Raw genomic sequence first — 23,849 nt, forward strand, 5'->3', positions numbered from 1 at the left:
TATTTTGTTAGGCTACCCATGATACTTGGACCAGTAGTATGTTGGGAAACAGTTCTTTTGGTAATTTGACCAGCACCACTGTAAATATGACGAATGTGGAACCAATTTTGATTGAAGATGAATATGGCTCCAGGGTTGTACCACATCAAAATCAACAGTAAGTTTATCATTTTATCATTTTATAATGTTCAATATGCATATCGAGGGCGTTATATCAGAAGGGCGTATGAACCAAATCTGAAATTATAGCTTTGCAAAATTGGTTCATAAATGCGTTAGAATAATGTAAAATGCGTTAAAATAGAGTGTTGATGTTTATGAATATATACGCCCTTCTGATGTATTAAGGGAATTGATTAAATGAGGTCATAGGCCCTAAAAACCCAAAACCGACTATAGTGGCTCTTATGCCCTTCTGATATGACGCCCTCGATATATTTAGAAAAATTAGGATTTTACCAAAGTTTAATTATTAATATGCTATCATTTCCTTATCATAGTCAAGGGTTGCTTTATTAATACAGGGTGTAACTTTGAATGGGGCTCATACTTATACAAAACTACCTTTGAAATTTAGAAACATATATGTTTGTTTTCTCAAATTTTGTCATGAAATTAGATTTAAAACATTTTTTTTTTGTAATTTAATACCGTCATAGAACAGGCTACTGTAAACTCAAACAACCATATGTGCCAGCCGCAAAATCATTCTTGATTAAAATTATTGAAAGCTCATCACTGAAAAATATCACTTAAATAAATAACTTTGTAAGATTATACTGTTAACACAACACTACACTATACAAATTTTATTTTGATTCCGGTAAAAACTGTTATCATGTCACATCGGGTGGATTAACATTATGACATTTTCCTAAACTATATCGGTATCAGAGGCCATCAACACTGAGATTCACAAACTAAACTCAGTGCTTTAAAAAAATATGTTTTATTAAAAACTTGAAATAATCTTAAAAAATATTTTTATAATTATTTTGAAACATAAATTACTTTTACTTACAATTAGTATCTGTAAACTAACCTGTCACAAAGTCATACAGAAACAATTTGTTTATACAAAGTTAATTTCCGTTGAAGTTTTACTCTGTCACTCAATGTTAGTTTTATATACAGTAGAACCTCGCTAATTCGACCTCGGATGGTCCGACTCCCCGCTAAGTCCGACCATCCTATTTCCGGTGTTTGTTTACCTACTTTACTTACAAGGGCCGCCACTAGAGTCAGGTCTTGACATGACATTTGATATAACCCTTCAATACACCGAACAAAGCTCTACGTCTGGCCAAATATCGCAGCAAAATCAAGGTTGACGCTGCTAAACAAAAGAACTACACACTTTTCTTGTCCTGCTTAAGTACAGAACATTTTTTACCGTCTGATTTCTCATGTTGTCAATGCAGTATACATATGTACATACTATAATACAGACATAAGGTAAGTTCTTAAATTTTCACACACATTGTTTCTTTCACGTTTTGTTATTATTTTAACATGGAACAATATTTCAGACTGTACAGTACTTCCAGTTAAAATTGCAGTTGTATATACAGGGTGTCTCAAACTCGATAGTATGGGTTTACTGTGGGGATACAAAAAATTTAAATAAAATTTGGGATAAGGTAAGCTCCACTTTCAATCTAAAGCAGCGGTCGGCAACTGGCGGACCGTGGAAAAATCACATTAGCGATGGAAAGATCAAGTAGTCGTTGGAAAATAATTTAATGTTTGCTGTTTAAAGTGCATAAATGTCGCAAAATACTTGTCATTACTCAAGACAAACATCAAACATATAACTTTATGTGCGAGTCACAAAAAAATTCAAGAAGAGCTGTAGAGTTATATCAAGAAAGGTATCCAGAACGCCTCGTTCCTAATCATAGAACCTTTGCAAGATTGGATGCGACCTTGTGACGAAATGAAGATGCATTTTCTGTTCGAAAAAATCAAATAATTGATCGAAAGGTACGAAACAATATTAATATAACTAGACTGTTATAGTATTTCGAACAAAATCCGCGAAATTCTATACGGCAGGCTAGCCGGGTATTGAATTTGGATAAATCAGCCATTAAATGAATTTTAAAGACCAATGGGTATCATGACTACAAAATTCAAATTTGGAGTATTTGTCTGAGCATCACATCCATAACAGACTTAATTTTATAGCTCAAATTGTAGTCAACGTAGAAACTGTTGATCAGAACCTTTTTCAGCACGTTCTTTAGACGGACGAAAGTCGGTTTATCAGTAATAGTTTGCCAAACAGGTCCATTGAAAATCCTCACATTGTAAATCCAGTCCAAAACCAAGGCCATTTTGGAATAAATTTATGGTGCGGCATCATCTGCGGGCATTTAATTGGGCCTTACAATTATGAATATATAGTGAATAGCATGATTTACCTAAATTTCTTACAAGAAGAACTTCCTGCATTTCTGGAGAATGTCCCTTTGCAGCTAAGAAGAAACCTATGGTTTCAGCACGACGGGGCTCCACCCCACAAGGCCAAGATTGTGCAGCAATATTTAGATAGCACTTTCCCAAAAAAATGGATTGAGCTTACTGGACCTATTCAGTGGCCCGGAAAGTCACCAGATCTAACACCCTTCGATTTTTTTACGGGGAGTTTTAGAAAAATAAGGTTTACAAAACACCTTCGCAAGATATTAATCATTTAAAAGAAAAAATGGCTTGTATGAGCTAAAAGGCGAAATGTTAATAAATGCAGCCCACAAAGATGTCAGGCGAAGATTGGATATGTGTTTTGAAATGAGGGGAAGTCATATGGAGAATAGATTGTAATATGTAGTATGAAAGCATTTGCCTCATTTTTTAAGTTTAGTTATTGTCATCATCACCTTTTGCTTTAACTGTATTAAAGAATTATCGAGTTTAATCCTTTTATTTATTATTAATGGCGTTTATGCACTTTAAACAAAGAACATTCCGCTAATGTAATTTTTAGGTGATAATTCTTTTGAGACTCTTTAAGACGATATTGCTTATATCTTTTAAACGGACAGTAATACAGAAAAACTGCTCTAATAAGAGTTTATTAGAAAAAAGAGAGCTTATTAACAGGAAAAAAAAATGTGGGTATGTTTCTGGAAAAAATATGTCACATCCCAAAGGTAATACTTTAGCTTGAAAATGGAGCTTTCTTCATCCCATTTAATACCATATGTCCCAAATTTTATTTAAATTTTTTGTATCCTCAAAGTAGACATAAAGATTATGTATGTATTGATAGCGATCTCCTGTTGCAATTAGGGATATCGTTGATTATTTATAATCCATTAAGGGATATTTCAATTAACTTTGTCTAATCGTAGCACAGCAAAAAAAAAGAACGGTAAATGTACGATAATGTCATGTAAATAATAAAATTTATAGACCAAGAGCAGGAAGTAGGTTAAGGTAGGTTATATTGTCTGTGATTGGTGGCAATTTCAGTTACGCTTTTTCTTTAAATATTTCTGCTAAAATAAAAAGGAACAATTTAAATAAATAAACCTTTGTTAGTTTTCTCTGCATCGTATGAGCCGTGGCATGGACAAACTTTTTGTCATTAACCCTTTCGCTGTGCAATACGTCTGAACGTAACTACCGCGCCGTGCGCGAAAGTTTATCGCGTGCGAATATATACGTCTGGAGCAGTTAGACCACTTATAGTTTTACATTATGTTGTGTTAAATTACGATTTACAATAAATTTTACGATTTTATTTTGAATAAAATACAGTATATATGTACTAAATAGAAACTGAAAGAAACATGAACAATCTTGGTATAATTACCAGCACCTCTTTCCATAAAAATATTTGTCACAATCGGTATAAGCTCGCCCGCAAAAATTCGCCTTACCAATTGCAATAACCCAGTCACTAATGCGCATGATTGCGAATATATACGGTTTGAGCAGCCTGATCCAATTTAACTACTCATGCGAATTAATACGTCTGGAGCAGTTTGAGCCCTATACATTTTTAGCGAATATATACGTATGGAGCAGTGAAAGGGTTAAATATTTATATCAGAAATGTGGAATAAATTGATCTTTTTTTATACGTACTCGTAGTCACTCGGTTATTGGAATCTCAATTATTTAAACTGTTCAGATTAATGTTCTTAGGAACACGTATTATTACCCCTCCCCCCCCAAGTGACACTCTATATAACATTAACGTATATAATATGTGCATAATATAATTTTTTTAATTGTCACTAACTTGAACTTCGCATAATGAAAAACTAAATTATTAATCGATTTTAACTACCTGGCATTTAATAATAATATTTGTTATCATTTTATATCATCAAATATGTTTCTAAACCCGTTTCTTTAAAGCGTCCCTTTCTTTTATAGAATAAATGTTCATATAACGAATAAAATGAGCTTGTCCAATAGCGCCGTTCCGGAGAACCGGAACGATCACGAGCCCGACGGAAAGGCTAGCCTCTCGGGCAGCAATGGCGACAAGAGCACCGACACTTCCTCTCAGACCACAATACAGGCCAACGACGCCACTTATGCCAGTCAGCTGTCTCTGGAAAACCCCCAGGGTTTTAGCAGAGACGCTTTCGGCAGGCAGAGTATGTCGGAGAAACGCCATGCTACGTTAGACGCGAAAAGCACCGATACCTACCAGAGGTCGAAGAAGATGCGGGAAGAGAGGAGAAGCAAAGACAGTAAGTCGGGTGGTTGTTTTGTTGTCGCTGCTTTTGTAATGTGTTGTAGTAAAATGGCAAAAAAACAGCGTACGTGTCGCTTTAACCTTGTAGTTTTTGGTACATTATAATTTTTTGTTTGGAACCTTCAATTTGAGTAATTTTATCGCATTGAGAAAGATTTTTTGTCATTTTAGTGTAATTAACTTGTAATTAGTTGGCTGCCTTGTGGCTAATATTTTATGTTTTTGTCCCATTTAACAGCTAGTTTAGTGCGCGTTGGGTCGGTGGAATCTGTCATTAGCATAAACCGTTCAGCAGAGCATCCTGAGTGTAAGCATTTCATGTTTTTTCTACAATAAAATATATCTGTGTGTCAAATATACTTTTGAACTCCTATCACAATTTCTTTTCTCAGATGCTGACAAATTGGGTCAATTGGGTCCAAGTCTGGGCATGAAGAAGTCTTCCAGTTTGGAATCTTTGCAGACCATGGTCCAAGAGGTATGGCTGTGATTTTTCCTGTTTTAATTTGAATTTTAACACTTTTTTATTTAGATCCAAATGCAAGAAGAAGGTGATCCTGCGTACAGCTACAGGGGGCCTTCTGGTGCTTTGAAAGTGATTCGCGGCAGAGGTTGTGAGGAAAGTTTCAGGGCTGCAGTAGTAGATCCAAATCATACTAGTGAAATAGGTAATTCTCGTCATTTTTATTGAATAGAATTGTTTGATATAATTTTATACAATTTTAGGAGCAAAGAAGCATTGGTTGTTAGACGGACCGATGGAAAACGAACGGGAAATCGATGGCTTCAATAACGTAAGGGGAGCCCCACGGCAATCATCACTTAACGCAGCTTTAGATAGTAAAATTAAGTCGTCGAAGAAAAAACCAGGCATACTCAAAGGAATCGGTTCAATGTTCAGGTAAGAAATTATAATTAAATTACTGAACAGTACTAGTCGTTCTAGTTTAATAAATGATAACTGATTTTATAAGCAAGTAAATTAAATTATGCAGTAATCATAACCTTAATTTTATCTTCTTAATAAAGCAAATCCTAAAATAAGGTTTAAAATTGCAATATTAAAAATCAAATCTACTAAATTACTAACAAAACGTTATACGTAGGTAATCACTTAGCCAATTATTGTAAAATAATGTATTGAAATAGTTCAATATGTTTAGTCATAAACTTGTTATTATTTTCCAAACAGTGACTTCAACGATGACTTTTTTATTTACTGTGACCTGTAGTCATTGTAACTTTAAATTTTGATAATTGTAACCAAAGTTATGATCATATCATGTGTATACAGGGTGATTCGGAACTTATCCAAAAAAAAAATTCTGGATGTACAGGGGACCCTTACAAATACAATTTTGTAAAGAAAACATCAAGAAGGGCAGTTCGAAAATGATTTAAAAATACACTTCCGCACGGCACTGGAAACTGGTCCACTGTAAAACCTGACCTTGCACAATGCGATCGACATGGCGGTGTGATAAAAACGGACAAAAACTGTCACAAGGAAAGAAATAAATAGAATATTTATAGCATCTATTTTATATTGGCAGATTCAGCTGCTTTTGTCTTTATTAATTAATTTGTGTTTTCAAATAATAAAAACATTTGACATGTCCGATGTTACAACAATTGTTCGAAATCTTATCCACCAACATGTAAACACATTTGGGTCCGTCTTACTCAGTTTCTATGAACTAACACAAATGTTGCCTTGCTTCACCATAAATTAAAACGATATCCATCAACTCCGAGTTGCTATACATGCAAACCATTTGTGACACTAACTACTAAAAAACTATTGTAAACGACGATTACAAAATTGGATTTCAATATTCAGAGTTGCTGACGCCACGTGGCTCTCCATGCGTATGCGAATGACGCTAGAGGCTACAGTATGTAGTGGTTCAATGTACTATAACTTCAATAATTTTTTTCTCGGAAACTATAGGGATTTTACAAAATTTTTTTTTTATGATATTGACTCCATTTCTTATGTCGCATCTATTCCCAAATTTTTTTGGATATGTTGTGAATCACCCTGTATATCGATTTTGACTTTTTTTTTGTTGTTTTAGATTTGGCAAACATCGTAAAATGGAGTTTGTAAACGCCGAGCCAGTCCAGCACTACCATCACAGTAATGAGTTCGATTCCAATGCGAACCCTGCACCATCACAAAATCCACCGGAAAATGACACACAACCGCATCACAATGACAACCAAAGCCAAGGCAGCCAGTCAGAGAGACTGCAAGAACAGCTGCAACAACCTCCTAGGTATTCGCCTCATCAACAGCCGCCGCAAGCAAACTTACAGCAGCAGAACGCTTTGCAACAACAGCAGCAACAGAACGTGCATCACCAAGCAAATTCACATCAGCAACCGGGTGTGCAACAGCAAATAGCCCACAAACACCATCACCAAAGTTCACATCAGCCGCATAGCAGAGAACAACAGATTCAGCGAGAAGCTATATATCAGAGGCACGGTTTCGTACATAGGCACGCCGAGCAGGTGCAGGTAATTAGAATTATTTATCCCACTTCTGATTAGTGATTATCTCACTTCTAATGAGTTGAACGTTACTAATTGTGATTTTTGTGTTGGCAGGTTATTCCTGAGAATTCTGTAGCTCCTCCTCCAATTAAATATCGGCAGAACTCATCCGAACATAGACGGAATGAGAGGGACTTAAATAAACTGAGAATGAATCAGCAGAGGCACACATATTATCAAAATGACGAACGTGATGCCCACGATCACAGACAGGCGCATCAGGTACATTTTTGACTCTGTTCATAATTTGTAATTTTTCAATTTGTAATTATTTCCTTTTTAGAGATCAGATTCGAGGGATCCCCAGTATATTGAGTATGGCAGGCCCGGCAGCAGGTCGGGTATCACGGAATCCATTCCATACACTCATTACGTCAACTACAAGGAACTACAGAGTCATCTGAGGTGAGTTTTCCATACTTTCTGCCTCTGAATGTGTATGTGGGCTAAAGGTCCTCACACCTTCTTCGACACTGTCTGTTGTGCACACTTCATTTGTCACTAACATTGATTTGTCGCATGACAATGTCTTACTGTTTGTTTGTGTGCAAATTGTAAATTTGAAAAAAAATCTCAATGCTATTGCAAATATGAAAAGAATTTCGGTTAAATGGAAAAAAGAAAAAAGTTTTATTTTCAATTTTTTAATTTTTTTTATGTTACTGTTTCGAAATATTTTTGAATAGTTACACGTTCGTTAATCAATATTAAAAAAAATGTCTATTTTATGCTTTCTGCAAGGGGTACTAGAAAAGTATCTACCCAGCGATCATAGAAACAACTGACTGTGTATGGCCTAACAGCGTTCAATAGCGACAACCTTTTTCATGACGCACGTCAAATTTGGCATAAATTTGATTAATTTCGTTTGTAGAATTGAAAGAAATACACTGTCATCAAATTTTTATCAACGCTATAAAAAAAAATGAGTGGAGGGTTGCTTGAACCAGACCAAGTGGATTATATGTTTTTTGAGTCGCTGAAACCGAATTCGAAACCTGTTTTGCCCCATCATGTCAACGTTTTTTTCTAACCTCAAAAAACAGCTTGAAAGTATGAAACCCAACAATATCAACCCTTAAACAGGGTTCGTAGCGGCCGGGAAAACCGGGAATACCGGGAAAAGTCAGGGAATTCGTTATTCTTCATAAAAAACAGGGAATAGTCAGGGAATTTTAAAAATATTCATGAAAGTCAGGGAATTTGATGTTTGCAACTGGAAATTTTGTGAAAGCCGGCACTGGGTTCTTGAAAGAAAAAACTATTTGTGGTTTTGAAACCTTTATAAGAGGTTCTTAGGGTATAAAAAAGATTATGGAGTCCAGTCGAGAAAAAATTTAATGCATAAACACCAATTAGTATGTAAAAATGAACTACAAGTGACCTGGATTTTATTTTTATAAGTCAGGGAAAACCTGGAAAAGTCAGGGAATTCTTCATTACTTTTGAACTATGAACCCTGTTAAACCATATAACCCTATACTTTCATAACTCAATAACCTTGAGATTGATAACCTATAACTCTAAAACCCATAACCTGAAAATCTATAACCTCCAAAACTCATAAATTTCAAATGCCAATAAACTGCACACAAAATGAGCAAAAAAAAACAAAAAAACTTGGGGGGGGGGGGTGAAAAATTGCTTTTCCACCGTGGCACTTAGGCCTTATTAGGCCCCTTGTACACCCACCTTCATTACTTGAGTACTTTTCTTCAAACCATCCTATTACTACATGGGTGGCTTGGTGGCAAAGTCTCGTACAATTTTGAATGTATGATAGCATGGTCTTGAGTTACAGAGATTTATTGCTCTATTCTCATTACCATTTTATCGGGAACCACACGCAGGTGGATGGTGTTGAGCGACCCAGGTCTCTAGTAGGCTGCCACAGCCACGTCCCCGAGCCTGCCTTAGGTCACCCATCCAAGTTCCAGCCTGCGTCCGTGATGCTTACCTCGGCCGATTGAAATCCATCGGCCAAGACACCCAACTAGGTGGTGCCCAACCCTATATTATATTGTAACATGCAATTTTCTTATGTTACACTTCAGGGTTATTGAGTTTATGGATTATGAGGTTATGAAGTGATGGAGATGTAGAATTATGAAGTTAAAACTTTCCAAGATTGCAGTTTGAGTTTAGCTTGTAAGTTTTTTGTTTTTATTTTTGCTCATTTTGTGTTTGCAGTTTATTGGGATGAGATTTATGAGTTTTGGGGTTATAGATTTTCAGGTTATGGGTTTTAGAATTATAAGTTATCGATCTCAAGGTTATTGAGTTATGAAAGTTTAGGGTTATATGGTTTGAGGGTTGATATTGTTGGGTTTCATAGTTTCAATCTGTTTTTTTGAGGTTAGAAAAAAACGCTGACGTGATGGGGCAAAACTGGTTTCGAATTTGGTTTCAGCAACCCAATAAACATATAATCCACTTGGCCTGGTTGAACGAACCCTCCACTAATTTTTTTTTTGTGGTCCTGTGTAATTGACTGGGGTATATGAAGACACAGCGGCGTTGTATTTTAAAGTAAAATATTGGTCAATATTTGGTGGGGTCGTGTATCCATCAGAAAGCCCACACAATTTTCAGCTGGGAAGCTCATGGTTACCGTGTTCTGTGACAATGCAGAAATTATTCTTGTAGAGCACTAAAATAACAATCCCAATTCAGTTACAAAATTGCTCTTCTTCACAACAACGCATGAATTCAGAAAACGACCACAGCCCAACTCGTATTCCGTGACTAACTCTTTTGAGCTCGACCAGTATTGTATAGTCTGGATTTGCCTCCATTTAATTTTTTATTAGTCAGAAGCACTTCAAGGGACGTCATTTTGCAGGCGATAAAAGCTGCCAAGAATCTTTTTTTTTTTTTTCAAAATTTTCTTCAGAATAAAAACATTTGAGGGCAGGTGGCGTAAGTGTTTTGAAGGAGATTGATACAAAAATTAATTTATCTAAAAAGTCGTAAATCTTTTGAGTCATTGTTAGGGAGATGACTTTTCTAGCGCCCACCTTAACTTTTTGTTAAACAGCAAAATACACTGCTTCTGTCATAGATTGATACTTAGTAAAGTAGTAATAGTTATTTTGAGAGCTGATTAATGATTTACCTGATTGTGATTGTCCTATTTTGGCAGCCGCAAAGATCCTCTATCTGAAAGTCAGATAGTACAGATGCGTCTGCAGGTTCAGCAGCAAAGGTTAAAGGTGGAGGAGGAAAGGTATGCACCGTGATCCGAATATCTTTAACTATACTAGGCGTACACAGTAGAGAGGCTTACATACCATTAACATTTATAAAATCTCTCATGAGAATAAGCACATCAAAGATTTAAGTTTCACAAGCTATTAATATAAATATTCTTATGAGATTTTTTTAAATCCTTAATTTTGTAATAGCTTAATGTTTCTTTTAACTGCATGGTTTGTCTGTCTTGTTATTACACTGCATGTAAATATGTTGCAACTAACTTATGCATAAATGGGGCTTTTTTGTATTAAAAAATGTGCAGTTCAACTTGAACATGTTTTGGTTGACTATATCCTAAACGACTATCACAAAAATCATCAAGACGTCGGCTATACCGTTTGGAATTTATATTATTAATTAATAATTATTATAGGGTAGGTAGTCGATATTACAAACAGTCTCCCAGTATTTAATTGAGTAATAAAATGTTATACAGAGAGATCCAGAATGTTTAAATGTGCTGTTTTATAGAAATAATTTATGTGACGCTACCTTAGTATTTTTTATTACCACAGCTGGCAACACGGATACTGATTCGTTTTACATTGATTTTATAAGCTACGCTCTCAGATAAGTCAAAGGGCTGACTTTTCCCTACAAATTTTTACTTTTGTAGGCCCTTAGGATCCAGGGGGTATTGCGATCCACACAATGAGATCTAAGAAATTACGCATTTATTATTATTCATTACTTATGGTACTTTTATTACCCTACTATAAACAATTTAAGTAAAAAAGTTGCCTCTTTTTAAGGCACCTTTGCTTAAATCTGACTACGTTATGCTGCCCCCTGGCTGCCAATGGCTTAACTTCCCTAAAACTGTGGTCAATATCAACAATTAGATCCTCTTGCTCTTAATGATTCATTCATTCATTTTCACGTTTATAGGCTGTTACAACCTAATGGGGGTAACCTAACCTAATGGGAATGCCGTCGACACCCTACGATTGACAAATACATGAATTGTAGGCAATCTACAATGCATGTGAAGAGAGATAGTGCCGGTAAACGGTGACAAAGGGAAGGGTGTCAGTTATTGTTCCGCATTTGGAGATAGTACATCTAATAGTGAATTTGAATGTTTTTTATCGCCTGAAGCCATCAACAACAATTTTTGTGTATTTCATTTATAATTGATTACTCATTATACAGGGTGGTCCGAATTTTATGCAGGAAACTTCGAGGGTGGATAGATCTCTTTAAAATAATAGGTGTTTGCCTTATAAACATAGGTCTGGAACGGCTTTGTTTTAGATACAGGGTGTTAAATTTGTTAAAAAAAATTGATTTTTTGTTTATATCTCCGGAATTTATTAACCGATCTCAATAAAATTTGGTATAGATAATGTATGACAGTAGACCTCGCATTCCCTAAAATTCGAGCTCTAGAGGTTCAACCAGTGGTGTACAACTGGACAGGGGTCGCCCTCTTTTTATAAAAAAACCTACGCCACTGTATTTTTTACAACATATTGTAACGGATTTATATTCTAATGCATTAAATACGTAAAAAAGGTAACTTGAATTTTTTCCCTAAGATTCGCCGTTCTCAAGTTATTCATACCAATATAGTCCCCTTGTGGCAGATATTTCAAACCATAATATTAAAAGAATATTTATGTTTATGCTTGAAAGTAATAATTCAAATAGATGGTTTTCTAGAGAGTTTAGAAATTATTGGGAATTTGGATGGTAGCAAGAAGAAAGGTCCACAAACTTTATTGCGAATTATTCCGAGCCACACTTTCACAGAAAATTCCTCTTGAAAAGATCTTGTTCGAATTTCATGAGGATTGAACGTAGCTTCATCGATCCAAAGTATTTTTAGTAAGAATTCTGGATTATGTTGTGACTCTAACAACCACTGACAAAAATTTAGGTGTCTCTCTGCATCTTCCGGAAGTAAATTTTGCACAGGTTGTAAATGGTACGGATTTCTACCATGTTTATGTAGAACTTTTCAAATTTTCGATTTACTCATCCCAAGTTGCTGAGACATTTTTTAATCCAAAAAGATAAAAGCGGCAAGTGTAAAGAATTTTGTTGAAGTGCTTACAAATTGCACTTACTTTTAACGATAATGATATATACTATTGTAATATTATGGTTAGAAGTATCTGCCACAAAGGGATTGTATTGGTATGAATAATTTGAGAACGGTGAAATTTACGGAAAAAATTCAAGTTACCTATTTTACATATTTTGTACATTAGAATATAAATCCGTTACAATAACTTGTAAAAAATACAGAGGCGTAGGTTTTTTTTTATAAAAAAGGGGTGATCCTGTCCAGTTGTACACCACTGGTTGAACCTTTAGAGCTAATATTTTAGGTAATGCAAGGCCTACTGTCATACATTATCTGTACTAAATTTTATTCAGATTGGTTAATAGATTCCGGAGATATAAACAAAAAATTACATTTTTTTAACAACTTCAACACCCTGTATCTCTAAAACGAGGCCGTTCCAGACCTATGTTTATAAGGCAAACAGCTATTATTTTAAAGAGATCTATCTGCCCTTGAAGTTTCCTGCATAAAATTCGGACCACCCTGTATATTAAATTATTCATTTATAATTAATATTGATTACCGCTTGAGTTTTTTTGCTAGGTTAGGTACTTGTTAAGTACTGTTTGTGTGGCGAACACCCACTCAACAAAAGTAATTCGTGGCAAATGGTGTGGGATTGCGCATGCACTGAGACTAAAGCATGCCGTTATTTGAGGTTACAGTAGCTTCTCCAGCGGCGAGGAGTGAAAATTACGAAAAAAAAAGGTTACAAAAAAATAAAGTTAGTACGATGGAATTTGAAAATATAAACATTGGCGCGTGTTTGTAAAGGTCAAAGGAAGCCTCTCTATAAATATGACCCCCCACTCAGTTAGTTTATGTATATGTTCTTAGATTTGAAAGTGTTGGCTACACTCTTTCCCTAGCCGTGGGTAGCCTAAGCTCCCTTCAGATTGTAGGTAATATAAGTAATTAGATGAACTCTCTTGTTCTGTACAGTGAATGATAATATAGAGAGGTTCAGAAGAATTTAAACTCTAAAAACTTTTGAACACTATTTGTACCATCAACAAGACAAAACTGAACCAGGGCTAATAGTAGATAGTAACGCTAAATATAAGAAAATACTTTTTGCATAATAAATATGAAGATTGGAAATAATGCACTTTATTAACCCTTTCGCTGCGTACTACGTCTGAACGTAGTTACCGCACCGTGCGCAAAAGTTTACCGTGTGCGAATATACTCGTTTGGAGCAGTTAGACTACTTATATTTTTACATTATGTTGTGTTAAATTAAATTAAAATATGTTTAAAGGTTTCAAAATAATTGTACTAGTTTAATTATTAATATTTTATTATAAAGCATCCATCACTACGCTCCTCAATCGCAAACTCGTCGCTACTATCGCTCCTCGCTAAAATTTCTTCCAGTTATTTGTCAATTTTCTAGATATTTGGCATTACCAGTAAAAATTATTGCCACAATCGCTATAAGCTCTGCCCGCAAAAATTCCCTGTAGCAATTGCAACAACCGAGTCACTAATAAGCATGTTTGCAAATATATATTTGAGCAGCCTGATCCAATTTAACAATTCAAGCGAATTAATTCGTCTGGAGCAGTTTGAGTTCTATAAATTTTTAGCGAATAAATTCGTCTGGAGCAGTGAACGGGTTAAGATAAATATTTTATATCCACTGCTTAACATGCGGGGAAACGAGTATGTCAACCTAACTTTTTCGTTGCTGTGCAGATACTTCGCAATGAATCACCGCTTTTAGCTTTCCATGACTAGAAAACAGTTTTAATATGATCTCAATTCACTATCTCTCTATTACATTACAGCACAGCATCACATTATTCAATAGTCTAGGCTCTAACTCTGCAATTTGCTAAATGACTTGACAACAGCCTCCTTGGTCTGTCTCTTCCCTGTAGATTCCTCATTAAAACTGTATACATAGTAATTACAAAATGTTCTACAGTAAGTTATATTAAGGAACAGCAGGATGTGCGTTACAGTAGGTTACTTATATAAAATGGTGAATCCTGACATGTATCAGCTAAAATTTGTGGTATCTTTGGCAAACAAAGCCTTCATAAATGATAACAGGCCACGTGAACAGCTTTGTTTGGAACAGTAATTTTATTTCCGTCAGGTTGGCAATCAAATTTTGGTAAAATTAAAAATTATTAAAATAGTTAGGTTAAGGTTACATTGAAAGACAATGTTCTGTTTCACCGGCTGTGATTGGCATAATTTTTCACAAGATACTTTTCAACCAATCTGCGATCGCATTATCTGAAGCATAGACGTAATGCTTTGTCATTGCTCATTGTAAATGAGTCATTAACATTGGCGACGCCTAGATTTAGAATTTTCATAACCAGTACCAATCGGTTGCCTAAGCTCGGTGGTCACATGACTTGTAAACATTTATGAAGGCTCTGTAATGATAACTTAGAAATGATAACTTGGAGAGTGAGCTGCGTATGACTCGGTTAAGAACCACACCTCCGGAACTTTACTTAGAACAATGAATCAGTGTTGCCATCTGTAGTAATAACAAATACTAACCGAGCGGCACATGTATACGTTTCTTTCATTGGGATAGAAGTTGATAGTCTCAAAAATTCGAGTAGTTAGTGACTGCAGTAAAGCCATTTTCAAATGGGCCACTAAGTGCCATTACCAAGCAACACCACTCAGTGGCATATGCAAGCTATTGAATGGTACTACTCGGTGGCACAACGAGTAGAGACCACTTTAACACACTTTAAAAAAATCATATTGCAAATTCCAAATTGCTGTACATTGATTTTGATTCACTAAAGTAGACCTTATGAAGGGATTACTAGGAGAGAGCACTAGTGGCAGGAACTACTGACTTTCTGCCACAGAAGCTCACCATTGTTCTCTCATTTATAAGATAACGGTAAGAGAGAGGCAAAAGTATTCGCATATGCTTAGCTTTGAACGGTCAAAAATATATGGGACCTGGATACCTCTTTGGCAATATAAAGTAATTTTGAATAGATGCAATTCATGTTTTTATGACGTTTGTGCATGAAAACCCCCTATGACCAATCTGGATCTATCTGTACTATGCATATATGGTCATTCCCACTCTGATGGAAGATGTTTGCAATTATTCTGCACAGATAAGAATTTATGTCTTTAAGTCTAAAACTAGTCAACACACACATCAAGATTTAGGTTATCTGTTAATATCTAAATAATACATTACAATATTTGAGTTCATAAACAAAATGATGAATAATTTAAAGTAGATGTTTGACTGCATGATTTTTTTTGTATATAAAAGCTTGGATAACACTTTTGTTAACTCGGGTGCAGATAAAGGAGATTCGGTGTGGACTCGAGTCAAAGATCTAGACATCTGCTTACATTTGTATTGTTTTCGTTAAGCCGGTCTCATCCATGACGAACGATTATGCCAAGTCTCCTCTGTTTGCGCAGGCTCTTCCACAATTTTATTTTCTCACATCTAAATATAATCTTTTTTGTCAGTCGGAAACAACACCAGTACCACTCGCAGCGCCAGACGAGGACCGACAACCAACTTCGACCCGTCTCCAACTACTACGAGTATGAAAGCGTCCAATCCGTCCTAAACAGCAGATCGGCCCGCCCAAACGTCTCGCACACCCCCCAACAGCAGCCTCCCCCCATTTACCAGGATGCAAATTCCAACTCTTTGCCCCGTAATCAACCAGTGGTGCAGGGCAGGCACCCGACGGGCAGAGGTAGCGCCCATCGCGGTCCATTCATAACGCAGGTTACGATCGGGGAGCAGAACGGGACGAAAGTGTAAATATTGTAAGTTAGGTGTTATAAGTGACTTAATAATTTATCGAGTGTTCATAAGTTTTTGCATTGTACGTATACGTTTATTGAATTTAGGCATTTTTGCCATTTTTAATTATATAATAATATTATCCAGTTTTATTATGTATATATGCTCTTATTTTATATTGTACATATATTAAATAAAATTTTATATATATTATACATGAAAAAAGGGGTTTATTTCATTATTATGGATATCCATATGTAACATGTAAATACTTACGAATGAAGTGTTTGCTAATGTTTGTAAAGAGACTTTATACGTGAAAAAATAATGCAAACTCATTACTAGTCATTCAATGGGGACCCGCAATGTCGCTATATGGCTCATTTCACAAGCCATTTCACTGTGCAGTGTGGTTTCACAAAGTTCTCCCATCAAGCGCAGGTAAATCACCACTTGCGAGTGAATGCAACAGGCTAACAGTTAAATAAATGGTTTCTAGGCTGGTTAGCACGTTGCTAGTTTAGACTTGTTACCGTTTCGAGATACATCAATTTCCTCAGAAGAAGAAAGTGAAGATTAATTCCTCTGACTTTATATTAGCTGTGTGACTGATCCCTGATGTTTCGACACATGGCTTTGAAGTCAAGTCACTGATGCTGTGTCTATCAGGTCCTTAATTGCTGTAGATGAGTCCTTTCCAAATTTCAAGTAGTTTAAACCTCTCATCTTGATTGATTAGAACTACCTAGAATTTGGAAAAAATCTGTTGGTAAAAATCAAGAAATCAATACACAACCAATATAAATACTAGTTGGAGGACCTTAATCTCCAGAGCTTCTGCTGCAGAAGAGAAGGAGTGTCTCGATATGTAAAGGTTTCTACACCAACGGTTTGGCGACCAACCTGAAAATTGTTCAACCGTTGACGACTACCAGAAAAGCCTAAAGACTAAGCTAAAAAAAAAACAAATGCTCGAATATTAGTAACTTCTTAAATATTTGTCAAAGCAACAACCAAACTTAGTGTGAGGGTGGAGAAGTGGCATGCGTACACGCTTTAAGCAGTGAAAGAATACAGATATTTACTAAGATCCTTTACTGCCTTTCACTTGCAACAAAATGAGACATTAGTAAATTTTTAACCGATGATATTGTTATGAATGGTCACTACAACTTAATGCCTAGACTAGGGGTCGGCAAGTAATTTTAGACGGAGTCCGTATTCTTTTGAAAATTTTTAACAAGGTCCAGAAAAAAATCATATTCTTTACTCATTTTTTGTTTTAATTTGCACTCACGAAATAATATCAAATACAATAGATAGACATATTTGTATTCAAAAATCAATGGGAGGAATTACATTTGCAGTCTTGAGTCAGTTTTTTTACTGACCTACTAACCATTAAAAAATGACAAGAGTGGCACTCAAACGTATTGTTATCTATAGAAAAATATTTTTTAAATAATTTGGGTAATGCTCAAAAAATTTTTGGCGGTCCAGTTTTTTACCTTCCGCGGTCCGCCAGTTGCCGACCCCTGGCCTAGACCTTCAATGTGGCCCTTAGAGCAAATACTACATGGAGGAAGCATGCTTATTGCGACAGTGTACATGAGAGAAAGAGATAGTTCGGGTACTATCTAGCTGTAGTACATACTCAACGATTAGAGAGAGAAAGAGCGAATACACGAATTTTCGCCTTTTCTCTCTACAGCATTCACACATGTGATGCTTTCTCCATGTAGTATATGCTTTAAGATGTGGCCGCACTGGCAGATCAGATCGTCATTGAGCTTTTAGCAGCTAACAGATAAGAGAAGGTAAGGGCTAATATTTGCCCACAAATTTTTACTTTTGTAGGCCGTTAGGATCCAGGGGACATTGCAATTAGTGTTTGCAATCCCACAATGAATTTAAAATCCCAGTATTTGCTGCACTTGACGTTAAAATCCCGCGGGATCTCGGTATAAACGGGATCCCGCGATAATATGATTTATTATAGTATAATACCCATATTTTTTATGTATTAAATAAAACAAGTATAAAATTAAACTTCTATCATTTATTTTCAATATACCAAAAAGAGTTCTTTTTTGAAAACCAAACATAAATAATTATGCAGATTAGGCTGTATTACGCACTCCAACACAGCTTAAGATGTACAACATAAACAAAATGATATGTATTTAATATAAAATAACGAAATTAATATCAATTGAAAAAATTGTTTATTTTTATTTATTGGTTTTGCTGAAAATATCTCGGAAGAAAACAATATATTTACACTGTGGTCTGATAAGGACCTCCGTATGTCATTTACTAGATAATCGGCAGCAGGAAAAGTTCTCTCTGCCTCGACACTTGTGTTGGGGTTACAGATTTTAGACAAATATAGCTAGTTCTAGATACTTTCCTCTAGAAGTCTAGAACATATACGTTAATTATTCTGTGGCAGACTACCACCACTAACAAAGAAGAAAACAAAATTATTTTTTGCGTCGTGGTCGGGTCACGTGTGAAATCAACGACGCCAAACGGACGCGAAGGTGAGAAGAAACTGTGCACAATCCCGGGATCCCGCAATCCACAACGGGATCCGCATATTTAAAAATTGGTGCGGGATCTCAGTATTTCGGGATTTGGGTATACCGCGATTGCAAGCCCTAATTGCAATCAACACCTTCAGATCTAACTAATTATGCATTTATCGTTACCGTTTACTACATTTACCACTTTTATTATCCTATTACATCAGTTTAAGCAAATAATTTTGACGATATTCTCGAATTTTTTGTAAATAATCTCGAAGTGCAACTATACGTCGTGATTCCATAATTACCATATGATTGTCAAGTTTTTTATGTTTAAAACTGCATTGTAATAAAACATGTCGTAAAGTATCCAAAGGTCTATAATTATAATCAGGATAATAGCTTAATTTATCTCGAATCAAGTAAGAACTTTATTTTCTTTATACATATTATATTATAAATTGTGCGCCATATTACATCTCTGGTAAAATCGTCAATATTCTTTAATTTAGTATTTTTCCGTTTCTTCTTTGTACCGCGATTAATAACTTTTCAAACATTCATATATATGTAAAATAAAACGTTGACTTGGTACATGTAAATCTAAAGTTTTGAGTTTGTTTCAACGCTTTCGACAAAAACCGGCTCGACTATTTGGGGATTTTCCCGGGTTATTTCGATATCTTCCGTTTCAAAGGGTCTCCAGAAAGCCATGCTAAATCATAGGCGCCGACTTTTAAAACTTTTGTCGGGTGCTCGGTTGCCTTTAAGCATTTTTTTGCCAGATAACATTAAAAAGCAAGAGAAATGAGTCGTCGTTTGAAATAGCATGAAGTAAAAGATTTAAAATACGTATTTCTCCAAATTAAATTTTATGAAAAACTTTTTAAAAAATATATCGAAATTAATTAAACTTGTCAAAATAAATTAACTTTATTACTGTTCCGATACAAATTTCAAAAATTTGACAATCTTAATAATTTAAAAAAATAAACTTCTATGTGAAAATATAAATATATGTACTATGTAGACGTAAAAGTAGGTAGCACAGAAATATACTATTCTAACAAAACTGATAATAATTCTTGCGGGTGCTCCGCACCTGACAAATACTTTTGTCAGGTGCTTGCGCCCCGGAGCACCCGAGAAGTCGGAGCCTATGTGCTAAATTACTAGATAATTACATATAATATTTATTTTAATAACTATTACCCTTTACTGGTTACCATATGAACAAATATTAATATTAACTAATAATTAATAATACGTATTATACCAACAATCAATGTACCATGCCAAGCACTGCACTCCACTGCACTGGCAAAGCCAAGTAAACCGCGTTCGACACCAAACTAATTATAGAATACCATGCAAAAAATTATTTACGACCTAGTGGAAAAATACAGATTTGCTTTGACGACCATCGCCCCCCATCAATTCTACAACAGGCGGACTGGTCTACCAATACTGGACTCGCCCAATGGCTATTCGAGTATAAATTAAGAGACACATCATGGCTAAAGCATAGGAAGAAATTTCAAGAGAAGTGCAGATGGTCCTATGCTTTAAGATTCACAAGTTCCAATTTATATCGTAACAACTATAACACTTATGTCTTGTGTATGCATTATATAGTAAATTTTAATATACTCATCAGTTAATCTATTTTTAAATTTAAAATTTATTATTGACATGATTGACTGCATGTAAATGCTCGTTACAATTTAAATCATTGTTCTGTTTTGAGTTCAGTTTTTTCAATTCCCAAAATTTGCATGTGAAAGTGTTAGTAGATATAAACATAGCAATAAATGGCACAACCACAGTTTCAAAACAAGCTGATAATGTACCATATCTATCTACCATAGAGATGGGAATCTGGTTGATTTTGTGGAACAAAACGTAAGAGTAACTCACTTAAGACTGGTGAAGAATACATTAGTCAAATACTGAACATGCTTGTGTGCTTTTTTGCTTATATTCTGCACCATATCACGTCCCTTCTTTTCGGATTTTGAATTTCGGCAGTTACATTTTTAAATAATATCTGATGCTTGTTACAGTGCATTTCAATATTTTTTTACAAAGTCTCAAAACCGAATTAACGCAAAGTAAGCAAACTCGGAGCCAAAATTAAATAAAACTGAAAAATCTAGCATCCAAGAATACACAATTTCTCATCATTACGTTAATTCTATCTCTTATTTTGCTACTACACTAGAGTTCCAAAATGGTATGCAATAAAATATCATAAATAAATCAAACCAGAGTTTTCACAAGTTCTGAATATGACAAAAGAATTTGTGTAATCTTTGAATGGAAATTCATATGTTTTGTTTATCAACCAGCCACTGCATAACTTATTTCCTGATTTATCAGTTTCTAACTTACGCATTTCTGTTCATGTTATATGCGCGCCAATGGAAAAAATGTGTTATTTTTTCTCATTTTGGTTATTCTAGTACATTTTTTAAAATGCAATCAAGAATGTTGTATGATAAACAATGTTTATTCGGGATATTATGGGAATTCGAGCAAGGAATGCGAATTTGTCAGTAAGTGATGCCCTGAAAATGTGCAGTTCTTTAACAAAAGTGTGTCAGAATGAAACAACTAAGGCCTGCAGTCATGTATTTCTTCAATTGCCACCATACTACTGTGAATTGAACCCCATTGAACTAATCTGAATGAATATAAAAGCTTATGTGGGACCAAATAACACAAATTTTAAATTAGATGTAAAGTTCTTCGGCAGGAGACAATTAATTCGTGATAATAGTATGTGAATTATGCACATAAATAAATATTGCTGAATACATATTTTAGTATAAATAAATAAGTACCTACATGTTGGATATTTGGAGATACCAAGGCGAGTGTAGATTTGTAAGAATAATATAGTTTTAACCAAAATCACATTTGTTATTCTATAAATATAATGTTGAAAAATGAGCCCCTGCTTATAATTTTGGAATCCTAATATAGTTAACGTTCGCAGAAACCAGCTTTGATCTTCAACATCTAGGCAAGCTGTAGGTATATACATATCTGGTGTAATGTGTAATGTAATGTGTATATAACACCTAGCCAAACTTTAATGGTGGATTTTCTATCACAAATTAATAAAAAAAAATTTGTCAGGACCAAGTTACAAAAACAGTCATGTAAATAGTTTAATTTTAATATATTTTTGAAAAACAAAATAAGTTTTTTAATAAATATGACATGATATCTCTTTTTTAGCCACCAAATCCTTGAACACAGGAAATTTAAAAAATCCGCAACTAAAATAGAAAATTCGCAAATCCAAGCAAATAAATATAAAATATAATATAAACCTTTCAAATACTATTTTTTAAAACCAGGCGTGTTGGAAATACAAAATACAGCAAATAAGTGACAACAAATTTGTGATCTGAATGCAGTCGAAGAAATTCTGCGTTTTAGTTTTTTTTACAATAAAAAATAGTAGTCACACCAATACCAATACCATTCAAAGACAGCAACAATAATTTCACGCAACTTACTAAACTGGGCATTGCTAGTCACACATACCAAAGTTCATAGGTGTATATGAACTTTGCACATACTTACTTAGCTATTTGGTACATTAGTGTTATTAGCATATGAGTTATTGAAGAATGTTTTATGGTCACTTTACTCTAAAAAAATAATAATTTGCTTGTACTTACTAACAGAGGCGATCAAATTCAAATTATAATTAAAATTACACATCACAGAAATGAAACAATTATCAAACTTTTGTACACTACCTAGATGAGATGATGTGTTGGAATAAATTCTAAGATGATACAACACTTTAAAATTATTTATGTATTATTATGTAACTACATACTTAAGCAACCGTTTGCATAGATTAAAAAAACATAAAAAATTTAATTTGAGACTATTTACAACAAACATTTTTGTTTGCTTCTTGTAAAATTACCATTATATCCTCAGCAGTAGGCCTCTGATCCCTTTCAACATCAGTACAACAATAAAAAATTTCTAGAACAGTATTGTACTCCGTACTTAAGTCAATATTGGGCAAAGGAGGCCTACTTCTAAGATTTTCAACATTAGATGACTCTAATGTGTTGTCAATTGTATTTATACTAACTTGGGAATCATCAAAACTCAAATTAAAACTGCTCACAAATTCTTCATCGACGGGAGGCGCTAAAGCAATCATTTCCCAAATAACGAGTCCTAAAGCGTACACATCTGCCTTTGTTGTTATTTCTTGAGGATATTTTAAGATTTCAGGGGCCGACCAAGCAGCTGTGCCCACATATTCTACCTCTGTGCCTGCTTTTGTTAAATCCACTTCTCCTTTTTTGGTTACGGGTAAGCAGATTCCAAAATCACATAGTTTACAAATAGTGAAGTTACCCTTCACCAAAATATTATAAGATTTCACATCACAATGCATCATTAAAGCTTCATTGTGGAGATAATGCAAAGCTGTAGCCATATCTCTCATAACTTGAACAATAGTCTTCGCAGAATATGGAGAGCTGCGATTTTCTATCATGTCACCCAGGCAACTAGAACATTCCTCCATAACAAGAATGTTTCTACCATCAGCGTCCTTCGCAAAAGCTTTAAAAGCTACGATATTTGGATGCTTTAGCTGTCGTAGGACATCAGCTTCTTCTTTGATACGTTTGTTAAGTTCTACATTATTCTTCTGTTTGTGAACGAGTTTCTTTACAGCCCAAGGTGAACGAGATTTGCAGTAAACGGGAGACCTTACCATTTCATATACTGCAACACCTAGAGAATTTATGAGTAGGAACATAACCTCATTCAACAAAAATTTACCTGTTCCGTAGCCTATTTTCTTCAGAAAAGGTGAAGCAGGAATTTGAACTTGGTCAACGGCAGTCTTTCTCCTTACAGGCGTGTTAAAAACGTCCATATTCAAAATTTCAACACAACTACAATCTGCCAAAA

At 34.8% G+C, this 23,849-nt stretch overlaps 2 protein-coding genes across 8 annotated transcripts in view; one reads left to right on the forward strand and one right to left on the reverse strand.

Moving 5' to 3' along the window:
• LOC108904548 (partitioning defective 3 homolog) overlaps positions 1-16,525 on the forward strand; it is a 92,026-nt gene extending 75,501 nt beyond the window's left edge. For 4 of the 7 annotated variants that reach the window (XM_018707146.2, XM_023456022.1, XM_023456017.1 and 1 more), the window contains 11 exons: positions 12-157; positions 4,387-4,709; positions 4,953-5,021; positions 5,107-5,192; positions 5,247-5,382; positions 5,441-5,615; positions 6,793-7,237; positions 7,328-7,495; positions 7,557-7,678; positions 10,416-10,499; positions 16,077-16,525. In XM_018707146.2, coding sequence (XP_018562662.1) covers positions 12-157; positions 4,387-4,709; positions 4,953-5,021; positions 5,107-5,192; positions 5,247-5,382; positions 5,441-5,615; positions 6,793-7,237; positions 7,328-7,495; positions 7,557-7,678; positions 10,416-10,499; positions 16,077-16,380 — 2,058 coding nt within the window. In that variant the 3' untranslated portion in view covers positions 16,381-16,525. The remainder of the gene's footprint in view (positions 1-11; positions 158-4,386; positions 4,710-4,952; positions 5,022-5,106; positions 5,193-5,246; positions 5,383-5,440; positions 5,616-6,792; positions 7,238-7,327; positions 7,496-7,556; positions 7,679-10,415; positions 10,500-16,076) is intronic. The other 3 variants (XM_023456018.1, XM_023456020.1, XM_023456019.1) reach the window with 3 other exon arrangements.
• A 5,696-nt stretch (positions 16,526-22,221) lies between these two features.
• LOC108904550 (lymphokine-activated killer T-cell-originated protein kinase) lies at positions 22,222-23,849 on the reverse strand. Its single transcript, XM_018707153.2, has 2 exons — positions 23,718-23,849; positions 22,222-23,669 (listed from the first exon to the last, which is right to left on the reverse strand). Exons 1-2 carry the CDS (start codon positions 23,812-23,814, stop codon positions 22,798-22,800), a joined length of 969 nt encoding a protein of 322 aa, XP_018562669.1. The 5' UTR covers positions 23,815-23,849; the 3' UTR covers positions 22,222-22,797.

Source organism: Anoplophora glabripennis, unplaced genomic scaffold (genome assembly GCF_000390285.2).
Source record: "Anoplophora glabripennis isolate ALB-LARVAE unplaced genomic scaffold, Agla_2.0 scaffold99, whole genome shotgun sequence".
Classification (NCBI taxonomy): domain Eukaryota; kingdom Metazoa; phylum Arthropoda; class Insecta; order Coleoptera; family Cerambycidae; genus Anoplophora; species Anoplophora glabripennis.

Coding starts and splice junctions, on each gene's coding strand:
- LOC108904550 (XM_018707153.2), bottom strand. CDS start 23,814: ATGGACGTTTTTAACACGCCTGTAAGGAGAAAGACTGCCGTTGACCAA. Junction 23,670..23,717: donor GAAAATAGGCTACGGAACAG/GTAAATTTTTGT, acceptor TAAATTCTCTAG/GTGTTGCAGTATATGAAATG.